Source organism: Oryctolagus cuniculus, chromosome 3, assembly GCF_964237555.1.
Source record: "Oryctolagus cuniculus chromosome 3, mOryCun1.1, whole genome shotgun sequence".
NCBI lineage: Eukaryota > Metazoa > Chordata > Mammalia > Lagomorpha > Leporidae > Oryctolagus > Oryctolagus cuniculus.
In genome coordinates this window covers 179,808,149-179,833,903 of record NC_091434.1, presented here as the reverse complement: position 1 = coordinate 179,833,903, position 25,755 = coordinate 179,808,149, and the positions used below count along the sequence as shown (strand labels likewise).

Below are 25,755 nucleotides of genomic sequence, written 5' to 3'. Positions count from 1 at the left end.
TTTACATGTGGTATTGTGAACAGAGCAAGACCAATTTCATAATATGGATTGTATAGTGTTTCCTCTTTGTCTATTTAAAACAAGTCTCAGTACCTCATAACCCAAACTAGGACCAAAATCTTCTCACTTCTTTTGGTAGGAACTAGGCTGTCCTCCTGTAGGACACTTTGGAATCCTTGTCTCACACTGCTTTTAAAAAGATTAACTTCTATGGGACCAGCACTGTGGCATAGTAGGCAAAGCCCCAACCTGTGGTGCTGGTATCCCCTATAGGCACCAATTCGTGTCTCAGGTGCTCCTCTTCTGATCCAGCTCTCTGCTTATGGCCTGGGAAGGCAGTAGAAGATGGCCCAAGTGCTTGGGCCCCTACACCCATGTGGCAGACTTGGAATAAGTTCCTAGCTCCTGGCTTTGGATCAGCTCAGCTCTGGCTGTTGTAGCCCTTTGGGGAGTGAACCAGTGGATAGAAGACCTTTCTGTGTCAATCTCTCTCTCTCTCTCTCTGTAACTCTGCCTTTGAAATAAATTAATAAAATCTTACAGTAGATTCATTTCTAGCAACGAGAACACTGAGACTTAGAATTTTTACTTCTACAGCTTCCTATACAAACCACACTCGAGATTTTTCACCTTCCTTGAAGGTGAGGTACAGCTAGTTGAGAAGCACTTCCATGCAGCTCTGTCGCTGCAGGACTTAGCAATTCCTATCTTCTGAGGAAGACAAACAACAGAGGAGGTTATTCGAGAATGTTTACCATTATTTTCCTTTTTTTAATCCTTTATCATTGATAAATTAGTTAATTTACTTATTTGAGACAGAGAGAGCTCCTATCTGCTGGTTCACCCCAAATGTCTACAATGGCTTGATCTAGGCCAGGCCAAAACCAGGAGCTGGAAACTCAATCCACTTCTCCTCTGTGAATGTCAGCTACCCAACCACTTAGAGCCATCACCTACTACCTCCCAGGGTGTGCAACAGCAGGAAGCAGGGCCAGGACTTGAATCCAGGCACTCTGATTTGGGATGTAGCATCTCTACTGGTGGCTTAACTGCTAGACAACATACCCACTCGAAAATACATTATTTTATTATGATTTTTTTATAAATCAAAACTTTTTTTTTTTTTTGACAGGCAGAGTGGACAGTGAGAGAGAGAGACAGATAGAAAGGTCTTCCTTTGCTGTTGGTTCACCCTCCAATGGCCGCTGCGGCCGGTGCACTTTGCTGATCCGAAGCCAGGAGCCAGGTGCTTCTCCTGGTCTCCCATGGGGTGCAGGGCCCAAGCACTTGGGCCATCCTCCACTGCACTCCCTGGCCACAGCAGAGAGCTGGCCTGGAAGAGGGGCAACCAGGACAGGATCCGGCGCCCCAACCGGGACTAGAACCCGGTGTGCCGGCACTGCTAGGCGGATGATTAGCCTATTGAGCCGCAGCGCCGGCCTAAATCAAAACTTTTAACTGTAAAAATAAAGAACTTAAGAGAATAATGCTTTTAGATATGTATATCAGTATTATTTTTATACACTTTGGACTATTTATATTTGAATGGCTTTAATTTTTCAAATGTTTTTACATCTATAACCTCATTTCTATTATTTTATTATTAATTCACTATAAGGACTGTCTTAACAGTATTATTGCATGGGGGCCTAAACAATAGAAATTTATTTTTTCAGAATTCTGAAGTCTAGAAATTTGAGTAAAAAATGTTGGCAGGGCTGGCAACTTCTGATGTCTCTGTTGATTTGCAGGTGGCCTTCTTTCTCTTCTGTCTTCATATGATCTTCATGTGTCCTAATCTCTTCTTGTATGAGTAAATGCACTAGTCATATTAAATTGGCCTACCCACCCAAATGACCTATCTTTAGCTTAATTATCACTTTAAAGCCCATATCCTCAATACTATCACAGTTTGATGTACTGTGGGTAAAAACTTCAACATGTGAGTTAGAGGGAGACACAATTATCCAATAAACATTATCTCTGTGATTATTATATCTCTATTTCATAAGCCTTATGTGGTGAGGAAACCAATGTCAGAAGAGAATTTGAAAGGCTTATTGTAACATTACAAAAAGTCTTTAAATTTTCCTTGAAGTTAACTAACTTCACAGAGATGCAATTTTGCTAAGAGCTGTCACAAAGACTAACTGCTGTTAATTGTCATTTAAATACTGCATGAGTAGGATATAATAACTCTCTAGTTGCATTCACTAAATGCTAAGTGCTATCTAAGTACTGTTGCTCCAGATGAAGTCAAAGTCAAGTTTGTGTTAATCTATGAGTGTTTAGACAAAGGGAAGAAAAGTGTGAATTTCAACAATCTCTTGCACTTTCTTGAGTTATTCTATTTTTTTAATGAAAAGACATGATCTTACCACATATTCAATTTAGGAAATCCTAAAAAGGGGGGCTGGTGCTGTGACGCAGTGTGTTAAAGCCCTGGCCTGAAGCACTGGCATCCCATGTGGGCGCCAGATCTAGTCCTGGAAGCTCCCCTTCTGATCCAGCTCTCTGCTGTGGCCTGGGAAAGCAATAGAAGATGGCCCAAATCCTTGGGCCCCTGCACCTGTATGGGAGACCTGGAAGAAGCTCCTGGCTCCTGGCTTTGGATCAGCACAGCTCTGGCTGTTGCAGCCAATTGGGGAGTGAACCAGCAGATGGAAGACACCTCTCTCTCTCTCTCTCTCTCTCTCTCTGCCTCTCCCCTCTCTGTGTAACTCTGTCTTTCAAATAAATAAATAAATCTTTACAAAAAGGAAGCCAGCTTGTAAAACATTGATAATTTTGCTTTAGGATAAATTTTCACTAACTTACGTAATGTAGACATGGAATAAATATAAAGATTATCTGACAGAAGTTCCTAATGTCAGTAGAAGACTAACAACTGGGCTTACAAGATAGCCTGGTCTTTGTCCTAGCCAGAAAAAGGTGCCCCTGCCTTTTCAAAAAAAAGTATAATGTCAGAGCATTTCTGTTGCCAAATGAAACATGGGCTTGGCTATATTGCCTCACCTCACTTCTCAACAGTTCCATAATGCACAATCACACACTTCAGCTCCAAAAAGTGTAAACTTGAAATAATTCCATTTCATAAATCACTGGTCTCATTTCTGTGCATGTTCTACCCTTTCCAGTATGTTAAATAAATGTAATTATACTGAATGCAGCCTTTGACTCTACCTTCTTTTGTGTGTAATGGTATCATTGAGATTAATATGGATTGTTGTATATAACAGTAGTTCGTTTCTTTTTGAGGCTGAGTGGTTTTCTGTATCATGTATTGCAAATTGTTAACACATTCACCAATTGATAGATGGTTGTTTCTGGACTTTGGCAATTATAAATTAAGCTAATATAATCATCAGAGTGTGAGGATGTGTGTGTGTGTATGTGTGTGTGAACATATGCTTTTATTTTTCTTGGGTAAATACTTAGGATAGGAATTTCTGGAAGATAAAAAAGATTTAAAAACTTAATTCTTTCTTAAGTGGCTATACAATTTTATTTTGCCACCAGCAGTGCATGAAAGTTTCAGTTTTCTCACATTGTCATCAGAGACTGGTATTGGTAGTTCTTTTCATTCTAGTCTCTCAATGGATGTGTGATAGACTCTCATTATCATTTGACTTTGCTTTCCTAATATTAGTGATATCAAACATTTCTTAATTTGCATATTCACCATATATTATCTTTTTAATAGGTGAAAATGTGACTCATGTCTATTTTAAATGAGTTTTCTTTCTTAAGTTTCAATGTTTATACATGTTAGATAAAGGTTCTCTATCAAATGAGTATTTTGTAAATATTTTCTCCAAGTATATGCTGTTTTTTGAATGTATGGTCTTATTTTTAAACATTTCTTATGTTTTTTATTTATTTGAAAGGTAGAAACAGAGAGACATATATATAGAGAAAGAGAGATCTTCCATCTGCTGGTTCAGTCTCCAACTGCCTGCAACAGGCAGAGCTGGTCCAGATCTGAGTCAAGAGCCAAGAATTCAATATAGGTCTCCCACATAGGTGGTAGAGACTCAAGTACTTGGACCATCATCTTACACATTAGCAGGAAGCTGGAACTGGAAGCAGAGTGGACTTATTGAAACAAAACACTTCATTTGGGATATGAGCAACCCATGTGGCACCTTAAACACTCACCAAAACCCACCACCATATACTGTTGTTTAAATGAGAAAGTAAACATTTGTATATGCTGTGAATAACCATAATATTTTTATATATGTACACATTATAGAATGGCTAAATCAAGCTGATTAATATATGTGTTGTATTACATACCATTTTTGTTGTGAAAACACAAAATCTATTTTATCAAATTTCAAATATAAAAGACATCTATTATTATCCATAGTCACCATGCCATACAACAGATCTCTGTAATTTACTCCTCTGAAATTTTGTCTTTTGGCAAAACTTCACCACAATGTCTCCACCCCAGCCTTTGCCAACCAACATTCCACTCCTGTTCCTGTGAGTTCTACGTCATTAGATTTCACATAAAGATGACATCCTGCAGGATTTCTTATTCTGTACCTGTCTTACTATACTATCAATGCAGCATCCTTGGATTCACCCATGTTCTTGCAAACGACAGGATTTTCTTCCCCTTTAAGGCTGAGGGTATCCCATTGTTCTTATAACACCCATTTTAAAGAGTTTTTTTTTTTTAAAGAAATTCAATCACTTGTTGATGGACACAGAGGTTGATTCATTATCTTGGTAACTGTAGATAACACTGCAGTGAACATGTGAATGCAGGGATCTCTTTGGCATACTGGTTTCAATTCCTTTGGATATGTGAAAAAACTTGAAACAGTGCATGGAAAAGTGGAGTTAATAATACATTATCCCTCTTAGTAGTTTTTTTTATCTGTTCTACTTAATATGACTGGTTTAATTCTGCAATTAATACACAGTTATTCTTAAGTGTTGAAAATTAACTGAAATGTGATCCCTGTTAAACATAAGAGTGGGAATAAGAGAGGCAAGAGACGTGCAATTTGGGACATGCTCAAGCTGACTTGCCCCAAATGGTAGAGTTAGAAACATACCAGGGGATTCCAATTCAATCCCATCAAGGTGGCATGTACCAATGCCATCTCACTATTCCAAGTGATCAATTTCAGTTCACAATTGATCATAATGAAAGGACTAAGAGTCAAAGGGAGCACATAAACAAGTCTAGTACCTGCTAACACTAACCGATAGAATAAATAAAGGGGAGAGTGATCCAACATGGGAAGTGAGATACTCAGCAGACTCATAGAATGGCAGATGTCCTAAATAGCACTCTGGCCTCAGAATCAGCCCTAAAGGCATTCGGATCTGGCTGAAAAGCCCATGAGAGTATTTCAGGCATGGAAAGCCAAGACACTCTGGCAAAAGATCTCTGTGAGTGAGATCCCAGTGGAAAGAACAGGTCATCAAAGAAGGAGGTACCTTTCTCTGAAGGGAGGAGAGAACCTCCACTTTGACTATGACCTTGTCTAAACAAGATAAGAGTCGGAGAACTCAGAGGGCTTCCATAGCCTTGGAAACTCATGACTGGAGCATAGGGAGATTACTGATGCCATAGACAGGAGTGTCAATTTGTAAAGTCAACAACAGGAGTCACTGTGCACTTACTCCTCATGTAGGATCTCTGTCCTTAATGTGCTGTGCATTGAGATTTAATGCTATAACGAGTACTCAAACAATGTATTTCACTTTGTGTTTCTATGGGGGTGCAAACTGTTGAAATCTTTACTTAATGCATACTAAACTGATCTTCTGTAAAAAAGAAAAAAAAAAGAAAGAAATTATCAATTCCCAACTTGACTCTCACTGGGATTAAACATGACAATAGGTCTGCTCTGATTTCATCATCATTTAAAAAAAATCATCTATTATTTTTCACTTTATGTTTCTGTGTGGGAGCAAACTGTTGAAATCCTTACTTAATGTATACTAAGCTGATCTTCTGTATATAAAGAGAATTGAAAATTAATCCTGATGTGAATGGAAGGGGAGAGGGAGTGGGAAAGGGGAGGGTTGTGGGTGGGAGGGACGGTATGGGGGGGAAGCCATTGTAATCCATAAGTCGTACTTTGGAAATTTATATTCATTAAATAAAAGTTAAAAATAAAAGAAAATTAAATTTAAAAAAAGAAAAGTGGAGTTAAACCTAGTACATGCTTTCCACACACTTTTTAAAAACCTCTCCTATACCAAGAAGTAGAATCTTTGGATTATTTGGTTAATATGGTGGTTCTATTTTAAATTTTTTTTGAGGAAACTCTATACTGTTGTCCATAATGGCTATAACAAGTTGCATTACCACCGTAGCTTACCAGCTCACCGTAGCTTCCACATTCCCACCGACACTTGGTATCTTTGTCTTTTTCATAATAGCTATTCTAACAGGTGCTAGGGGCTATTGCGGTTTTGATTTGTAGTCCTCTGATGATTGATGATGTTTAGTGTCTCTTCATACATCTGTTGATTGTTTTTTTTTTTTACTTCTTTGGGGAAAAAACACCTATTCAACTTATTTGCCATTTTTTAAATTGAATTTTAAAGTTTTTTTTTTCTTTTTTGCCATTGAGTTGTTTGAGTCCATTCCTTACATATTTTGAATATTAACTACTTATCACAAACATGAATTGCAGATATTTCTCCCTTTGCACAAGTTGCCTTTTCATTTTCAGTTTGTTGTACACAAACCTCTTTGCTGATGTAGCCCCACTTATTTATTTATTTATTTTTTGCCTGTGTTTTAGTGTAATATCCTCTTGGGAATCTTTTTCTCCTTGCATAAAATGATATTAAAAGATGTTCTAGGAAAATCTTATTCCTCTTAAGTTTTGTGTTTTTTGGTCAAACTTTGGCCTATAATTTACTGTCGAGATGAAAGAAAGAACATACATTAAAATATTTTTGTGTTTTTGGCCTATAATCTATTTTCCTGGTGAAAGAAAGAGAGTGAGGTGCAGGGACAGAAGGAAGAGAGAAAGAATGGAAGAGAGAAAAGGAGGAAATAAGAAACGTCAGGAAAGGAAAAAGACATTATTAAAGATTCTATGCATAAGAAAAATATAAAGTTAGTTTAGAGAAAATTTTAGTATAACTTTTGCTATCTATGTAAAATGAAGTCTGTAAGTAATGCTATTGATCTGTTTAAGAGAAATAAGGGTATAATTTTCCAGTTCAATGATCTTCAAAAAGTCATGAAGGGGATTGCTGGGTCTCCTAGAGTGATAAACATTTAAGAAGTGCAGGGTGGGAAGTGGAGTTGGGGCCATGGTATGGCCTCTGTGTTACAAAATGAAGCCCTGAATATCCTCAAATAAAAAACATTCTATGCATAAAAACATACAGGGATATATTATCAAATTTAGTTTCATTGATTTAGCTGAAATCTAGCTGAAATGAACAAATTCTTCTAAAAAATGACCTTGACAAAATGGACATGTGAACAATTAGCACAGTATTATAGACCAAGAAGTTTATTTTTAAGAATTTTCCACCAGGGTTGGCGCCGTGGCTCACTAGGCTAATCTTCCACCCGCGGCGCAGGCACCCTGGGCCGCAGTCCCAGTTGGAGTGCTGGGTACTAGTCCCGGTTACTCCTCTTCCAGTCCAGCTCTCTGCTGTGGCCTGGGAAGGCAGTGGAGGATGGCCCAAGCGCATGGGTCCCTGCACCCACATGAGAGACAGGAGGAAGTACCCGGCTCCTGGCTTCGGATTGGCACAGTGCCGGCCGTAGCGGCCATTAGAGGAGTGAACCAATGGAAGGAAGACCTTTCCCTCTGTCTCTCTATCACTGTCTATAACTCTCTCTCTGTCTCTCTCACTGTCTAACTCTGCCTGGCAAAAAAAAAAAAAAAAAAGAATTTTCCACCAAAGAACACTGCAGGCCAGATGACTTCACCAGAGAATTCTAATTAAACACATAAGGAAAAAATGACACCCTTCACCAACAAAAGTTACATATGTATATTCAATATATAAAGCCAATCATATTTTTACATAATTGAAGAGATACTATTTAAAGTAACATTCCAAAATTTTAAACCTGGGAACAAATCTAGTGACACATCTATAACACCTACATAGAAATCTAAAAATATATTGATACTAAATAAATGGAATATGTCTTTCACATGGACTGAAAGACTCAGTAGACAGAAATGTCACTTCTCCCAGAGCAATTTTTAAAAAAAACTTATGGTAACATGAACAGTAGTGAGGAAAGAATGGACTCACAAAAAAGTGTGCTCAATCAATTGTATATCCACATCAAAATATTAAATCTGGGCTGCTATTTCGTATCATGCACATAAATAAATTCATTTATAAAGCTGATTTGTGAAAATTCACTTAATTTTAAAATTGATTTAATTATGAAAACTCCCAGAACATAACATTGAAGAATAATTTCATGATTTGTGGTAGACAAGATTTCTCAATTAGGATATAGAAAGTGGTAACTATACAAGAAACAATATATAATTTCATCAAAGCTACACTTCAGAGAGTAAAGAGGGTAGCCACACTTTGAAGAAAATATCTATGATGGAGATAAATGACAACTAATTCATATTAAAATAAAGAACTAAAATCAATAAGAAAAACTGAGATAACCTAATATAAAATTGGAAAAATATTGAATATGAATTTCAGAAAATGGAATATCCAAATGACCAGAAAATATTTGCAAATTGAAGAACTGTGTTATTCATCAGAAACATATAAAACAAGATCTTAGTGAAATACTACTATGTATCCATCAGAATGGTCAAAATAAAAAAACACTAAAATATCAAGGGTAGGGAAAGATGCAGACATCTTCATTTACAGTTGGTGGAAACTGGTACCACTGTTTTGATAAACTGACAATATACCAAAGCTGGTCATGCATTTCAACCTGTAATGTAGTTACTAGCATGGAAAAGGGTATGTAGCAAAAGGGTGAGTGTGTGTATGAATGTGCAGTACTGAAAAATCAGTCCATTAAGACCAACAGTCATAAGCTAGAAACAACCCAAATTCTATCAATAACATTAGGTTTTACATTTTGTTGTTTTTCTATGGAAGTTTTTATATATATTTTTTCATGTTTCATAGATGTAATTCTAAGATAACCATTCTTCCCTACCTCCCTCCTATAAGTATTGAGATCCTTAAAATGGGTAATAAATTTCTGTAGTATTTGTAGAAATACTCTTTATCCATAATATCATTGTCAGTCATAACATTGAGACTTGAGTTTTGAAAATATGTTTTAAACATTTATTTATCTATGATTTTTTTTAAAGATTTATTTTATTTATTTAAAAGACAGAGTTACAGAGAGGTAGAGACAGAGAGAGAGGTCTTCCATCTGCTGGATGGCTGCAACGGCTGGAGCTGTGCCAATCCAAAGTCAGGAGCCAGGAACTTCTTCTGGGTCTCCCATGTGGGTTCAGGGGCCCAAGGACTTGGGCCATCTTCTACTGTTTCCCAGGCCATAGCAGAGAGCTGGATCGGAAGAGGAGCTGCCAAGACTAGAACTGGCGACGCCCATATGGGATGCTGATGCTTCAGGCCAGGGCTTTAACTCGCTGTGCCACAGCGCCGGCCCCTATTTATGACATTTTTCATAAGTGTTTCAAACAGTTTCACATTACTCTACTTTTACCTTTTTTCCTTAAATATCATTTTTCTACTATTATTGTTAGTTATATCTTCTATTGGTATTATATGTGCTTACCTCTAGTTACAAAAATTTTCAAGTAATTTGATAGTCCTTAGCTGAGTCTTTCACTAGTGAGGCAGAATTGGGAAAATCTCACAAAACAGTTGCACCTGTTCTGAGAATATTTGGTCATAAATTATAAATACCTTAAGTGTTGTCTTAGAAGAGTTAATATTCAAGGGTCTCATCAATGACCCATGAATAACAGAACACTTCAGGTCAAATATTTTAGATCAGAAGTGCGTGGAGAGAAAGTCAAGGGTAGGTTATAACTTTCTAAAAGTGAAATTTCCACTAAGACTTGGGAGATTGTCTCCTAGAAAACTGGAATTTTGGGGGCCAGTGTTGTGGTGGTCCAGTGATTTAAGCAACTTGCTATAATGGTGGCATCCCATATGAACACCAGTTCAAGTCCCAGCTACTCCACTTCCAATTCAGTTCCCTGCTAATGCACCTGAGAGAGCAGTGGAAGATGGCCCAAGTACTTCGGCCCTTGCCACTCACGTGGGAGAAATGGATGAAGCTCTTGGCTCCTCGACTTCAGTCTGGCCCAGCCCCAACCACTGTAGCCATTTGGGGAGTGATCCAGCAGATGGAAACTTGTGTCCTCTCTCTCTCTCTTTTTGCCTTTCAAATAAAATAAATAAATCTTTTTTAAAAATTGAAAACTGGGATTTTGAATTCTACTCATGATTTTTGTCAGGAAAAATTCATATTTGTGAAGTCTATAAATTTAGGTCAGAGTTTAAGGTGAGGAATGGCCAACAACAAATTCTTGAACAATGAGGGATGAATGGAGAAAAAAATTAAAATGATGGCAAAAAAGTAACAGAAACCTAACAAGCACAGCATAATTGGTCTGTGGAGATTTTCTCTCTGAGGGAAAGAAAGTTACTTCTTCCAAATCCCACATCTTTCCCAGTCCTCCTACCTTCCCGGGGCCATGCTGGCCTGAGGTCCTGTGGGCAACTCAGTCACATGCAGAGGCTGTCTGGTGCGTATGTAGGACCATGAGCCATGAATCTAGGGTCTCTGTAACACACAGTCTCTTTCTAAATTTTTAAGCCTCATGAGAGTTGGACTGAATGTGGTTTCTGAATATTAAAGGCCCCCTTTTAGCATTGGGTACTAAGAAAAAAATATGTTGGGTGACCAAACTGAGGAGGGAGTTCTGAGAGGAGAAGCACTCAACTTTTGGCTTGGACTGCTTTCTCAGGAATCACCAGCTCTAAATGTCACAGGTTGTTTCTTGTGCTACCAAAGAAAGTGTACTTTCTCATGTGTATTCTATTTTTTTTTCTGGAGTGGGAGGCAAAGAAGGGATTACATTTTTCTTTGTCAATTTCTGAAAAAAAAAAAAAAACAGGAGGATGCAACAAGATATATCAGTACTTGCTAACTCTAGGAAATACAGTCCAGAGCATAGATTTGTGCTGAAAAACTCATTCTTAAATGATGATGGTCAGAAGCTAACATCTTCTGAAAGACTGAATTTAAACATTCTGTGGCTGGAAGCAAGTTAGGTATGTACCAGGAGATTTCAAAAAGTTCATGGAAGTGGAATTACAAGATGATTTATTTTGGTGCAAAAATTTTTTAAATCCAAGCCTAGTCTTTTTTTCATAATATCCAACTTTCATGAATTTTTTGAAGAGTCCCAATATAAGTATGAATAGGGAATGAAAAAACAACTTAGGGCCGGCACCGTGGCTCAATAGGCTAATCCTACGCCTAGCGGCGCCGGCATACCGGGTTCTAGTCCCGGTCGGGGCACCAGATTATGTCCCGGTTCCCCTCTTATAGGCCAGCTGTCTGCTATGGCCCGGGAGTGCAGTGGAGGATGGCCCAAGTCCTTGGACCCTGCACCTGCATGGGAAACCAGGAAAAGCACCTGGCTCCTGGCTTCAGATCAGCGTGGTGTGCCGGCCACAGTGCGCTGGCCACAGCACCATTGGAGGGTGAACCAATGGCAAAAGGAAGACCTTTCTCTCTGTCTCTCTCTCTCACTGTCCACTCTGGCTGTCAAAAAAAAAAAAAAAAGGCAACTTAGCCAATTAACACTCTTGAGAAAACTCAAGCTTTCCATGGGCTTTGTTTTTTGAGATGAACACTGATGCATAACTCTTGGAAACTTGAATCATACTTTCAGGGAGAAAAGATAGTACAGGAACATTCTACTATTATTGTAAGTTAATATTGTCAACTTACTTATGAAAATCTGTTTTTAGCTTTTATTTACATATCAAATTTTAAAAAAAGTCTTCAACTCTTAATGGTATTTCATTTGAACCTTTGTTCTTAAAGACAATTATTTCTGCTATATTATAATATATGTATCATTTTATCCCCCTTCCCTTCCTCCAATTAATTATAACATACTTGGATAGATGCTCTTTTTACAGATCAAAAAATGATGTAATTAAACCAGGAAATGGAAGTTTACTGGCATAGTAGATTATTCACTCCTGCAGAGAAACATTTAGAAAAGAAAACATGAAGAGGATGTAGAAATATGATATGCTAGCCAGGTGTGTCTCTGGTTTATATCTGATTAATACCTTCATAGGCCTTGAAGAGAAATTACTGTCAAAGATCGAGGATTATGTTTTGTCAAATCCTCAACTAATGCTAAATTTTTTAAAAAGTGAAAGACTCAAAACACTAAGAGATTAATTTTTTTCCAACAAAGTCTTCATATTTGGAACCTGAGATACATTATGCAATCATCACATATCCCCCACCTGTCATCTTCAGTCCTCTGCTGGTCACATGCCCTTACGTGATTTGGTTCACATGCAACAGAACTATGGGCCACCCGACTCATATCCCAGTAGTGGCAGTTTTTGGCCAAGTTCTGAGGATGAGTTGCAGACATCGATTTTCCTCTTTGAGGTGACTCATCTTTCTTTTATATTTGCAGTGTTTGACAGTGATGCCTTCACATATCAACCTTTCCTTTTTTCATCAGGGATAAAAAATGTAGGCTTCCTCTTTCCCTGACAGAAATGACACAAAATGACTTGCTAAACTCCTGAGGCTCTAGAATAAATTATTAGGAATTATAGAACATTAATTCCTTTTATTGCCTCCCCCTTGTAACTTACATTAATTATTTGGTAGGAGTTGTTTTTAAAACTTAATTTACTCATAGATGAATCAAAGATTCATATGCAAATGTCCATAGACTTTTTATCTGCTGGTGAATCCCAATTTCAGCAACACTCAATTTGCGGTCAGCTGCCCTGTAGTGAATACATTAAATACAAAGCACGATTTTTAGCGCATATTTAATGGCACTACCTGAACACAGACAGCAAGCTGATATCTAGTTGGGACAGGTGCCATTAGTTTTATTGTCTCTCCTTAAAAGGCAGAATTAGAGAAACAGAGTGTGTGAGATATTGAGAGTACTCTTTACTAAGTCTAGAACCCAGAGAGGTACACCTGCTACCTGATGCACTCAAAAAGCCATCAGTGCCACGAGTCGTTCATGGGAAAGATGGGGAGTGGGACTTTACTTGCAGACCAGCGGAGGATACTGGAGGCTAGGACACTCTGGTCTGGACAGAGTGGTAGGCCGAAAGGCTGGAGAGGCAAGCTCTGATTGGAACGGGTTGGACACGGACCTGCGCAGTGAAATGAGCTTTAATTCAAGGTATCTTTTTTCCCAGACCTTTCTCCTGACAGCGCTCCAGCGCTGTTAAATTCCGGTTTCACTCGGTCTCGTAGGGTCCGCAGATTAGATTTTCCTTCTGCGCGTGCCCAGGTTGCATGAATTACTGCGTGGGGCGCTGTTTCCTTGGCGCATGCATGGCCGCGCCCAAAACCGGGCTCCTATGAAAGAACTTTAGAAGTGTGTGATGAGATTGTTAAAGCATGCAATGGGTAATTTTCTGGAAAGGGATGGGGAAATATAATATGAGAGTCTGAATTTTGGGGGCATCAGAGGGTAACTTGATAAAGGGGCAATCTGATACTAAATCCGTAAGTTTTTTGGAAATCACTTGTGATTTGAATTAAGTGCAAACAAGATTACTAACAGTTTCAAAGAGCACTCTTGAGTCCTTGACATTTCCAAAGTAATAGTCTATACGCAGAAGATGCGGTATTGATCAGACTACAGTGCTGCCTTCTGGTTATGGGACTTGAGGTAGAAAGAAATCAACACCAAGAGAGAAGACAAGAGTTTCCTAAGGGGACTAAGCAGACAGATTTGAGATGCGGGAAGAGTAAAGGGAGTTAAGAGATAATCAACAACTATTTCAATAAGTTAGTTCCAATTAATTATTTCTCATCACATTCCAGTCTGCAGACGATAATAATCTCTGTTCAGAACACATACAAATAGAATCAGTGGGAATGTGCAGCTACATAACCATTCACTATTTCTTAGTTAACAGACTAAATTCTATGGTGAGTATTTGAATTCTTATTCGTTAAAGAAAATAGTTAATGCATCAATGATTTTGATTTGCTTTTTGATAGTCATATTCGGCGGTTGACACATCCTCTGCCACTTTTCTAAAGAAGAAAGAAAATAATATTGGGATTCTTTCCTGTCTCTCCCCTGAAGAAGAGACAAATGTGGAGATTTTTCAGAACTGTGCCTAATAACTCAGGTCTTCATTTTTTACCTTACTGACTCTGAAATATAATTTTGTTGACTTCTTTTGCCTCTTAAAATCTGTTTTATGTTTGCTACTTTCTAAGTTGAAACCTAAAATTTCTAATTATAAAAGGTTGAAAATTGAACATCGCATTTTCATAGTTTGAGAATCACAGAAGTTAAAAAAGTAAATTTTAAAAAGGTGCTCATAATTGTTAGCTTATTTGCTATAGATTCCTTTTCATCCTCATCAGACTGGACAGCAGGCATCCTGTGCCCATAGTCAAGAGGGAAAAACTGGTGGTACCCAACAAAGAACTGAAGCAACTCCATGGTTAGGAATCTGGACCCAAAAGAGAGAGTTCAAGTTTTACCATTAAGCTTTCTAACTCAAGTGCCTAAGCTTTTTAATAAATATTTCCCATGTAGGGAAGGAGAAGCGTTTTTGGTTTGGTTACATTCTGGTATTTATTGATTTGTAATTTGGGATTGGTCCTCCAAGGCTCATGGGCAGGGAAAACCAGACCTGGATGAGTGAGTTTATTCTCCTGGGGCTGTCCAGTGACTGGGGTACCCAGGTATCCCTCTTTGTCCTATTCCTGGCCATGTATGTGATGACTGTGGTAGGAAATTTCCTCATCATCCTCCTCATCACACTGGACAGCAGGCTTCATATGCCCATGTACTTTTTCCTCAGTGTCTTGTCATTTGTGGACATCTGTTACACCAACAGCACTGTACCCCAGATGCTTGTTCACTTCCTGTCAGCATGGAAGTCCATCCCATTTCACAGCTGTGTCTTCCAGCTGTATATTTCTCTAGCAATGGGCGGCACCGAGTTCTTCCTGCTGGGAGCCATGGCCTATGACCGATACGTGGCGGTGTGCCACCCACTGCACTACACAGTCATCATGCATGGAGGACTGTGCCTGGGGCTGGCTGTTGGCTGTGTGATGGCAGGATTCACAAATTCAGTGATGCAGGCAGTCATCATCTTCCAGTTACCCTTGTGTCGCAATGTCATTAATCACTTTGCCTGTGAGATGTTGGCTGTGCTGAGGTTGGCCTGTGTGGACATCTCCTTCAACAAGGTCATGGTGGCCATCTCAGGATTTCTTGTGATCATGCTTCCCTGCTGTATGGTTTTATTCTCCTATAGTCATATAGTTGCTGCCATTCTGCGCATTCGCTCTGTGCAGGGACGTAGCAAAGCCTTTGGGACCTGTGCCTCACACCTCACTGTGGTGTCCCTGTGCTTTGGAACAGCTATCTTCACATATATGAGACCTGTGGGTGCCTCCTCAGCAGAACAGGAGAAGATGGTTGCCCTCTTCTATGCCGTAGTGACACCAATGCTTAATCCCTTAATCTACAGCTTGAGGAACAAGGATGTGATGAGTGCTTTTCAGAGAGTATTGGAAAAGTTTGTTGAAACAAAAAGAAAGATTTGAAGAATTCATTCTTCCCTCCAACATTCCAAAGACAGCACCATAGACAATGAGGAAACTATGGATCTACAAGAGTTTCTGACATGGTGAATCACACTTTCATAAATTGGATCTCTACACTGTAGTTTTAACATAGTGTTACCACCATATTATAAATGTGGTAAAACAAAACAAAAAAATTCCTTCAGTTGTTAAACTGGGGATCTGCTTGGGAATATGTCCTCCTTGACTCTGCACCCCTCTAGGTTTCAAGAAATGCAGTGTGGACAAAATGAGGAGCTTCAGAGTGAGAACAGCCACACTTTGCTGAGCCCACCTCTCACCAGCAAGATGGCTTTGAAAAATGTACTTAATACCTCTGAACTCTAGTTTCCTCAATTATAAAAAAGCAATAAAATTTAGTATGTGTGATTATTTTTAAAGTTATAATTTTGTAAAATGTCTATCAGAAGGTTAGGCATACAGTATTTATTCAACTATTCTTTAACATTTGTGTTTATTGGAGGTAGCATTGTGGCATAGTGGGTAAAACCCCTGCCTGCAACACAGGCATCAAATATAAGAACTTGTTCAAGTCCTGGCTACTCCACTTCCCATCCATCTCCATGTTAATGGCCTGAGGAAAGCAGAGGAAGATGGCCCAAGTTCTTGGGCCCCTGAAACCCATGTGGGAGACATAGATGAACCTCTTGGCTCCTGGTTTTGGCCTGGCCCACCTCCAGCTTTGCAGCCATCTGAGGAGTGAAACAGTTGACTTAGGATTTCCTTCTCCACACTCAACCCCGTAACTCGAACTTTCAATTAAATAAATAAATCTTTAAAATTGTATTTGTTAATGTTTTTGTGTATTTGAAAGGCAGGGACACACACACACACACAGAGAAAGGTGGGGGGGACATATATTGGTGGTTGGGATAGAGATCTCCCATTCATGGGTTTACTACACAAATGCCCATAACAGCCTGACTAGGCCAAGCCAGGAACCGAAACCCAATCTGGGTATTCCACATTGGTTGCAGGTACTCAGGTACTTTAGCTATCACTTTCTGCCTCCCAGGGTATACAATACCAGGAGGCTGGAATCTGGGGAGCAGAGCTGGGACTCAAACTCAGACCCTCTGATATGTGATGTGGGTGTCTCAAGCAACATCTTAATCATCGGGTCAAAATTCTGCCCCGAGTAGGTTAATCCTCCACCTGCAGTGCTGGCATCCCAATATGGGTACCAGTTTGAGTCTGGGCTGCTCCTCTTCAGATCCAGCTCTCTGCTATGGCCTGGGAAATCAGTTCCTGGCTTGGCCTAGTCAGGAAAATGGCCCAAGTGCTTGGGCCCCTGCAGCCACATGGGAGACCCAGAAGAAGCTCCTGGCTTGGGATCAGCTCAGCTCTGGCCATTGTGGCCATTTGGGGAGTGAACCAGTGGATGGAAGACCTCTCTTTGTGACTCTCTCTCTTACTGTCTGTAACTCTACCTCTCAAAAAAAAAAAATCTTAAGAAGTCTGCCCCATCAAGTATTAAAAAATTGTTTTACGAAAAAATTGTTGGACTAAGCATTATGCAACCTTCTCTTTCCCATATAATTATTTGAGTTTTTCTTCTGTTTCTGTGGCCATTGTGGATCAATGTTCTTTGTCTACTATAGGTGATCTAACCTAAAACATGGCATCTGTATCTATTTTTCTGTATGTCTATCCATCATTCTATTTTTAAGTAAATTTTTCTACCCAAGACAGACAAGAGCTTTCTCACAAACTCCAAACAAATGTTCCCAATTGGTTGCTTAATAGCACTTATATAATATGAATCTCCTTTTTAACATAGCTAAAATAGAACTGGTGTGCTTGTTTCCTCTATCTCAAACTACTCATAGTACACTATCATTATATTTTTTAAAGGAATCCTCATTAATTAGATGAGGAAATTGGTTTCACAGATAAGTTTATGCCTATTCCCTCCTTTACCTGTATAAATAGTGGTCTAAGGGAAGGAATGGAATCCCCAAAGTACAGGGGAGAGAAAATAAGAGAAAAATATTTATGAGAAATGTCAGCAACATCTTGGAAGCTACAAATCAACATATCCTTCCTCTTCCTTTCCGCCCCATGCCTCTTCTTCCCTTCCCTCTCCTTTTTCTCCCCTTTCCTACTCTCCTCTCTTGTAAGATGCAGAGCTAATTTGCGATTTATTGAATTTCTCTTTCCAGCTCTAGCACTCATAAAGATAGTCCTTTCTATGTAAATGGTATATTGTAGTCAGCTCTAGAATGAGCCAGGAATTGGCCTGTTTTTATAGAATAATGCCATATAGCTGAGCAGAGGATGGGCTTTCATATGATCAATGAACACAGCTGAAAACCTCTCACTTTTTATGAAGGGGAGAGAGAAATGTATTGTAGCTCTACAGCTTTCACAGCACAAAGCCTAGCATCTTATCTGGAGATTGTCTGATTTAAACTGAACACTATCATATTTAAGCACAAAACAGAGTAAGATCTGTGTTTGGTAAAGAAAAGAAAGGGCACAAGTTCTAAGAGAGTTACAGGTTGCAGAGGTAGATTTCCAAACACAGCATCCCAGTAAAAAGCAACGTCTCACCAAAGACTGGAATCTCCCTGCACATATACAGATAGAATTGTGTGCACAGGCTCCAGAGCTGTCTGGACCAGGAGTTACTGCTCAGTGGGATGTGGGGATTAGTGAATTGGATTGAGGATGTAGATTTAATCACATCATCATGCTCACAATGGAAGATAAACGTCCCTACCATTCCAAAGTATTACCAAAGACTCAGATGTACTTCCCTTGAGAAATTAAAGTTTGCCAAGTTCTATCCCCTACTCCAGGGACAAGGAAATGAAACTTCGATTTGCAAAGTTGAAGCAGAGGTTTAGGTGTTGGGTGTAGAAGTGGCCATACAGAGGGGGAGGGGATCTAAATGAAATTTGATAAACAAAACATAATTAGCCCCTTGAGATTTCTTCCCTAAAGTTTGAGAAAGTCACTTGTTCCAAATGCATTTTCAAATTCCACAACTTTCACAGCCCTACCACCCTTCCAAGATATTTTCCATAATAAGCACCCTTAGTTTTTCTTACAAGGGAACAAAGGTCTTTCAATCATGTGTCCACCATATGCTGTTGTGTTCATTTCTTTATCAGACACATAAGTGTAAGCATGATGACCTTTTCAAGTTTACAAAAGAGGCTGATGATATGATGCAGAACATAGACCCCAACTAGGAATGATAAGAAATACTTCTCCCCTTCCATCTGTTGTCTGGGTGGCTTGAAGGCCGTATTTCACCTTTATAGGTAAGTGGGCAAGAACCTACTCTATTCCAAAATGACCACTGTGTCAGTCTCTGAAGTGAATCAGTTCTGAAGTAGGAATTCTGTTAGTCCTCTTGATATATTTCCTGATTTTTCCGTGCAGTTAATTCTAGCCTTTCAACAGTAATACAGCATTACACAGCACTACACTTATGGGCAGCATAATGGATAATTCCCAGGTTATCAGATAATCCTTGTTTACCTACTGACTCTTCCCCCATGTAGTCACATCACCTCTTTTTTCCATATGCAAAATATAGATCATAAGCCAAAGTTCTGAATGCTATTATTATATTTATTATATTAATAGATGTATAAGATATTTAGTATAATGTCTGTGTAATGTGTGCTCAGAAAATAAAAAGTAAAAGCTTATACCAATGTGACCTAGAGATAAGTACAATCACAATTTAATTCTTCTTGTAACATTCATTCTGCTTCCAAGAGTTTTTGCATTTGGTTGGCCTATGATGCTTCAAGACTTTGCTTGTTTTTCTTCCCAACTTCTGCCACTAAAATAATAGAGGAGACAGTTTTTCTAAACCCAAAATTGACCATTCAGTGATTCACTGTGCAATTGATTTTGCATAAGTTTTGTTTAACAAATTCCATTAAAGAACAGATCACAGAGGAAACACTTCTTGGAAATTATCTCACTTTGGTATATTTTCATTTTTATTTGTGACTTACATAGTTATTAAGTTCACTTGTTTAAATCCTATAACAAAACAGGAAGTCTAAAATAACTGTTAATTCCTTTAATATCTTTACTGCAGAAATTCTTGAAGTGTGTGTGTGTGTGTGTGTGTATGGAGAGTCAGAGAGAGGCAATTCTCTGTCTTCTAAAACAGCAGATATTCCAGCCTTCATGACATTATGTGGGAAGGAGAAAATAAAGAAAAGGAAAAAGGAAACAGTCTCACATAGAGGAAATATAATTTATTCTTTAGATTTCAAATAATATCCCTAGAAAAGGTGGCTGTAATGAACTTTCTAGAAAACTCCCTTGCCCATGAAACTAGACCTAATGATTCTCTTAATCCAAATATTCTGAAAAGCATAAGTGCAGGAAAGCTTATTGGGAGCAAAGCAGTGGAATGAGAAGGAATGGATAGGTCTTACATTATCTATATTCTGTAGAATTGTCCCTTTTGCTGTTGGTGAATCTCTGAAAAGCACTGTAGTATCAGAAGTACATTTATGTGGGGCTGTGGTAGGAAACCTATCCAGCTCATATTTGTATTTGTATTTGCTTTTTTTTTTCCCCACAGGCAGAGTGGATAGTGAGAGAGAGAGAGAGACAGAGAGGTCTTCCTTTGCCATTGGTTCACCCTCCAACGGCCGCTGCTGCTGGTGTGCTGCGGCCGGCGCATCGCGCTGATCTGAAACCAAGTGCTTCTCCTGGTCTCCCATGGGGTGCAGGGCCCAAGCACTTGGGCCATCCTCCACTGCACTCCCGGGCCATAGCAGAGAGCTGGCCTGGAAGAGGGGCAACTGGGACAGAATCTGGCGCCCCGACTGGGACTAGAACCTGGTGTGCCGGCACCGCAAGGCGGAGGATTAGCCTATTGAGCCACAGCGCCGGCTGTATTTGCTTTTATGACTTGGAAAATTTTCCAACAAGTATAATGATTCTAGTACAAACATCTTTTAAGCCAATGCAAGATGTGGCAGAATAAAAAGAAACTGAGGTAATACAGAATAATAGAAAAGCGCAAGGAAGAGAGCATAAAGAAAACAATGCTATTGCGTTTTAGTTATGAAAGCTTAAAAATTGTTATTTTTGAACATTGTATCAAAATATAGCTCTTGATTATAAATTACCTAGTTTTTAACTTTGAGAGGCAGACACCTCCACACCCACACTCACACACCTACACACACATGGCAGGGAGGAGAGCACTCCCAAAATGCCTGCAATGACTGAGGCTAGACTCAAGCCTGGAGCCAGCAATGCAACCCAGGTCTGGCCTGTGAGTGAAAGGAACCCAACCGCTTGAACATCACTGCTGCCTTCCAGACTCTTAGCAAGAAGATAGAGACAAGAGACAGAGCTGAGAATTGCACTCAGGCTCTTTGATGTGACTCATAGGTACTTTAACTGCTAGGTTCAATGCCCACTTCAATTGCCTATTTCTGATGCAGATTTTGAATCTTTTTTCTTTTCATGTGGTGAAGAATCTTACCATATGTAAGCACTGTACATTTGTTTGCTGTTCTTACAGCTGAGTATGTTGTCCAGTTGATTTTGGCATGGGGGATTAAAATTTTCTATATAAGGTGTTGAATTAGTGTCTGACATGATCCTTTCCACTAAATTCTGTTTAGTTATCAGTTTATGAAAACTCTGTTTTTAATAAGCTCCTTGGCATCTAGGAGCTTATTCAAAACAATACTAAATCCTAAGTACTGTGTAATTAACCATCTGAATATGGTCATCTTCATGATGATGACCTTTAATCCTAAGTACCCCAACCACCTGTGTTAATTACTCATGTAATGATATGATCTCTACTAACAATTCCTCAAGTTTTCAGGCTGAGACTAGAAGCTTTCAATAAATGAAATAGTAGTCTAATTTCTCTCTGTAGTTGGATACCAATATTTTGTATAGACCATTCATAAACTGTCAGTATTCTCTGCAAGACTACATACCCCCAAAATGTAATATTTTATGAATAGCTTCCTTCTTTCTATAAGTAATTAAAGATAAAATAAATCTTATTTTGGGGTTAAAAATTACTTTGTGTGAGATAATATATCATTGTAGTCTTGATATTCATTTCCTTGATGTATAGTTGTTTTTGAGAATCTTTTAATACAGCTATTGGCTATATATGTGTGTTCTTTTTTGAAATATTTCTTCAAGAACTCAACCATTTTAAAATCTATGCTTATTTTTTTTTTCCTACTGATTTGCTGGAGTCCCCTATATGGATATTAACACCTTATACAGAATGTACTTTGCAATTTTTTATTTCATAAAATTTTCATTTTAATTATTTCCATGCTGTATAAAGCTTAATTAAATATGTTTTTAAAAAGAAAAACATATCAGTACTACTACATTATATAACCAAGTCTTTATCCTCTATCCTTCAATTTTCACTGATAAAAACTAACGCATTTTCCACAGAAAGTGGATGAACTACACCTTCCCCAAGAAAACATTGTTGGCAAGTAATAAAGTAACATCATTAAGCAGTTTGTTAAATTAACCTTGAGGGCCTGAGAGATTAATTGTGGTAGTTATGTATACCTTCACATCATTCAACACCTGATCTTTGAGGTTGATGTCACCCAACTGGGCAAACAGTATGAGGTAGGTAGGGAGTAAGCCTTCCTCTTGAAACTCTAAAAGTAAGAGGGAAAACTACAGAAAAAAATTCAAAAAGTATTTAGTGATAAATGTATATAAACATTGTATGTAGAACATGTAATGTCTCATGGGTGCATTCTACTGAAGATGGGTGAGTAGGGATGTGATTTAAGACTTTTAGAGGAGAAATATAGGAAGCAAAAAGTACTGAATATCATTCACAATTCAAAAATATCTTTCCTCTGGACTAAAATATGCTCACCAGAAAGACAAGAATTATCTCCTATAATAACTAATAAATTTATATTTTAAGTATAAATTCTTTACCAATATTCTTTCTCCAAATAAGAGACTATTTTTAGGAAAAGAAATCATGTTCCAATAAACTGAATTCCCAAAATGTAACTTCTTTTCTGCTTACTCTCCAGCTGCAGAGGTGTTCCACTGTGTTCTTCATCCATGGATGTGTTCAGGCAGAGTTTCAATGATGATTTGGCTGAGATATCCTGGGTAATTTTTAAGTTCAGATTGGTATCCTCTTAATATCATCTAAAAACTGCCCTTCCAATCCTAGGTTTCTCTGATTTGTTCTGTCTACACTTTAGTTTTGTCCTCAGAAGTTCATGGGCCAGGAAAGCAAAAACCAGACATGGGTGAGCGAGTTCATTCTGCTGGGGCTATCCAGTGACCGGGGCACACGGGTATTCCTTTTTGTCCTGATCCTGATCATGTACATGGTGACTATTGGGGGAAATTCCCTCATTCTCCTTCTGATCAGACTGGACAGCAGGCTTCATAACCCCATGTACTTTTTCCTTAGTGTCCTGTCCTTTGTCGACCTTTGTTATGCAAACAGTTTGGCTCCACAAATGCTATATCACTTGCTCTCACCCCAAATGCCCATCCCTTTCCACAGCTGCGTGCTCCAGCTCTATACTTCCCTGGCACTGGGTGGGTCTGAGTTCTTCCTGCTGGGAGCCATGGCCTATGACCGCTACGTGGCAGTGTGCCATCCATTGCACTACACAGTCATCATGCATGGAAGGCTGTGCCTGGGACTTGCTGCTGGCTGCTGGTTTCACAAACTCACTAATGGAAACAATCATAACCTTCCGCCTTCCTCTGTGTCACACTATTATTAATCACTTTGCCTGTGAGACCCTAGCGGTGCTACGGCTGGCTTGTGTGGACATCTCCTTCAACCAGGTCATGGTGTCCATCTCAGGATTTCTGGTGATTGTGCTTCCCTGCTCCCTGGTTTTATTCTCTTATGCTCGAATAGTTGCTGCCATTCTACAAATTAGTTCTGCCCAAGGACGTAGCAAAGCCTTTGGCACCTGTGCCTCTCACCTCACTGTGGTTTGCATGTGCTTTGGCGCCACCATCTTTACCTACCTAGGCCCACAGTCTGCATCCTCAGAAGAAAAAGAGAAGATGATTGCTCTGTTCTATGCTGTGATAGCGCCCATGTTGAACCCTTTGATCTACAGCTTAAGGAACAGAGAAGTTATGGCTGCATTACAGAGAGTTCTAGAAAAAGTCAGATAAAGGATCAAGAATCTTAAGAACTTCTTGTTATCTGTCATCAAAAAAAGATAGTGTTGAGAGGACTCACATAGTTACACTAAAAATTATTATGGCCTGATCCATGCAAAAAATAATGTAGTCCTCTGCATGCTTAATGAATTTCCTTTTATAGATCAATATTTGATAAGTTACATGTTAGTGATTCATGAGAGCCCTCTTTTTTAGAGCATATTTTCTCAGAGGTCCAGGGTTCTTTGCACTTTGTCTGCCCATGCTTTGGATTTTGTCACTGTATCATTGTATAAAGAATGATGCCTAGCTCCATCAAAGATAACTGGTTTGAAATCCTTGTTCTGACTTTCACCAGCGATACCATCTGGCCAGTTAGTTAACATTTTATGGCTTAACTTGTCTTCTTTGTTAAAAAAATAGCACTTACCTTCTAGAATGGTTGTAAATACTAGAGATAATTTGTGTAAAATGCCTACATTACAGTTGACAGTTTCAAGTAATCTGTTATCTTTAGCCAGGTCAGTGTTCCAAATTGTCAACAAATATGCAAACATTACTAGAATATATAGCGAATGAATGCTGTCATTCTTGGAAATAACTTCCAGAAATTAAAGGTACAATCACTTTAGACATTTTGGGATATCTCTTGAACTCTGACCCTTTCTGACAAAGAAGACAATTTTATACTAACCGTAAATAAACCAGGTAAACTGTAATATTTGTTTTATTTTCATAACTATGATGCTTTATGGATGTTTTAAATGACCTAGGTTCTCAAAATTTGAAATTAAGATATTCTTTATATAGCTTTGCAACTGTGATGTAACTAAGGACATTTCTGATAAATTTCATTACCCGAAATAAACTTACCTATAATTCCATATTTACAAGAAATTTTTGAATTTCTGTCATAAATGGTAACCCCACATTCTGAGCTATTAATTCAAACCTAACCAAAACTATCTATATGTGTTGTTGCCTCCTCTTCTCTCAAATTCTTTTTAGTAAATATACCAACCTGTCAATATAGAAAGCAAATTCCATACATCATTAACGAACTCTAGTTTCTAGAGTTCCTAGTGAATATTAAGTCACTAAATTCTCTCAACTGATAATTAATAATCTATCACAGAATTTTTCCCAAATGCTAAAATCTGTGTTTTCAGATCCTTTTTCCTTATTTTGCAAATTTAAGGGGTAAAAAGCCCACATTTGTTTGTCCTCATATTTATGATATAGATTACAAAAGCTACCTTGTGTGCGTGTATATTATAAAAAGAAATACTTTCCTGTGTGGCTTTTTCTTAATTTCATCACGCGAAGATAATTTCATTTGATGAAAAGATTCATTTAATCTTTTTTCCATACGTTAACATAAAATCAAATTTTATAAAGGTAGTTAGTCCTTTTCTATCCCTTTACTTCAAATATTACTATTATTCAAATTTTTCACTTTTTCTTCAACACTTTAGGTTATATCAGAATATTTACTAATTGGATATTTAATGCTTTTGTTATTTTTGCAGATTCATGTCTATCCCTTGTATCCACCTAATGCAGCATAGCTATCACTATAAAAACATTTTCTCACAATATATAATATTGGTTGAAAATAGATAAGCAATAGGCCAGCGCCGCGGCTCACTAGGCTAATCCTCCGCCTAGCGGCGCCGGCACACCGGGTTCTAGTCCCGGTCGGGGCGCCGGATTCTGTCCCGGTTGCCCCTCTTCCAGGCCAGCTCTCTGCTGCGGCTAGGGAGTGCAGTGGAGGATGGCCC

The 25,755-nt window shown here is 38.6% G+C and overlaps 2 protein-coding genes and 1 pseudogene across 3 annotated transcripts in view; 2 read left to right on the top strand and 1 right to left on the bottom strand.

Moving 5' to 3' along the window:
• LOC100348562 (TRPM8 channel-associated factor 1) overlaps nucleotides 1–25,755 on the bottom strand; it is a 201,353-nt gene that overhangs the window by 106,157 nt on the left and 69,441 nt on the right. The window lies entirely within an intron of this gene.
• On the top strand, nucleotides 14,849–15,793 carry LOC100357829 (olfactory receptor 2F1). Its single transcript, XM_002711975.3, has one exon. The coding sequence runs from the start codon at nucleotides 14,849–14,851 to the stop codon at nucleotides 15,791–15,793; it is 945 nt and encodes a 314-aa protein (XP_002712021.3).
• LOC100347813 (olfactory receptor-like protein OLF3) lies at nucleotides 23,062–23,986 on the top strand (annotated as a pseudogene).

Excerpts from the sequence above, each read along its gene's own strand:
- LOC100357829 (XM_002711975.3), top strand. The coding sequence starts at position 14,849 with ATGGGCAGGGAAAACCAGACCTGGATGAGTGAGTTTATTCTCCTGGGG.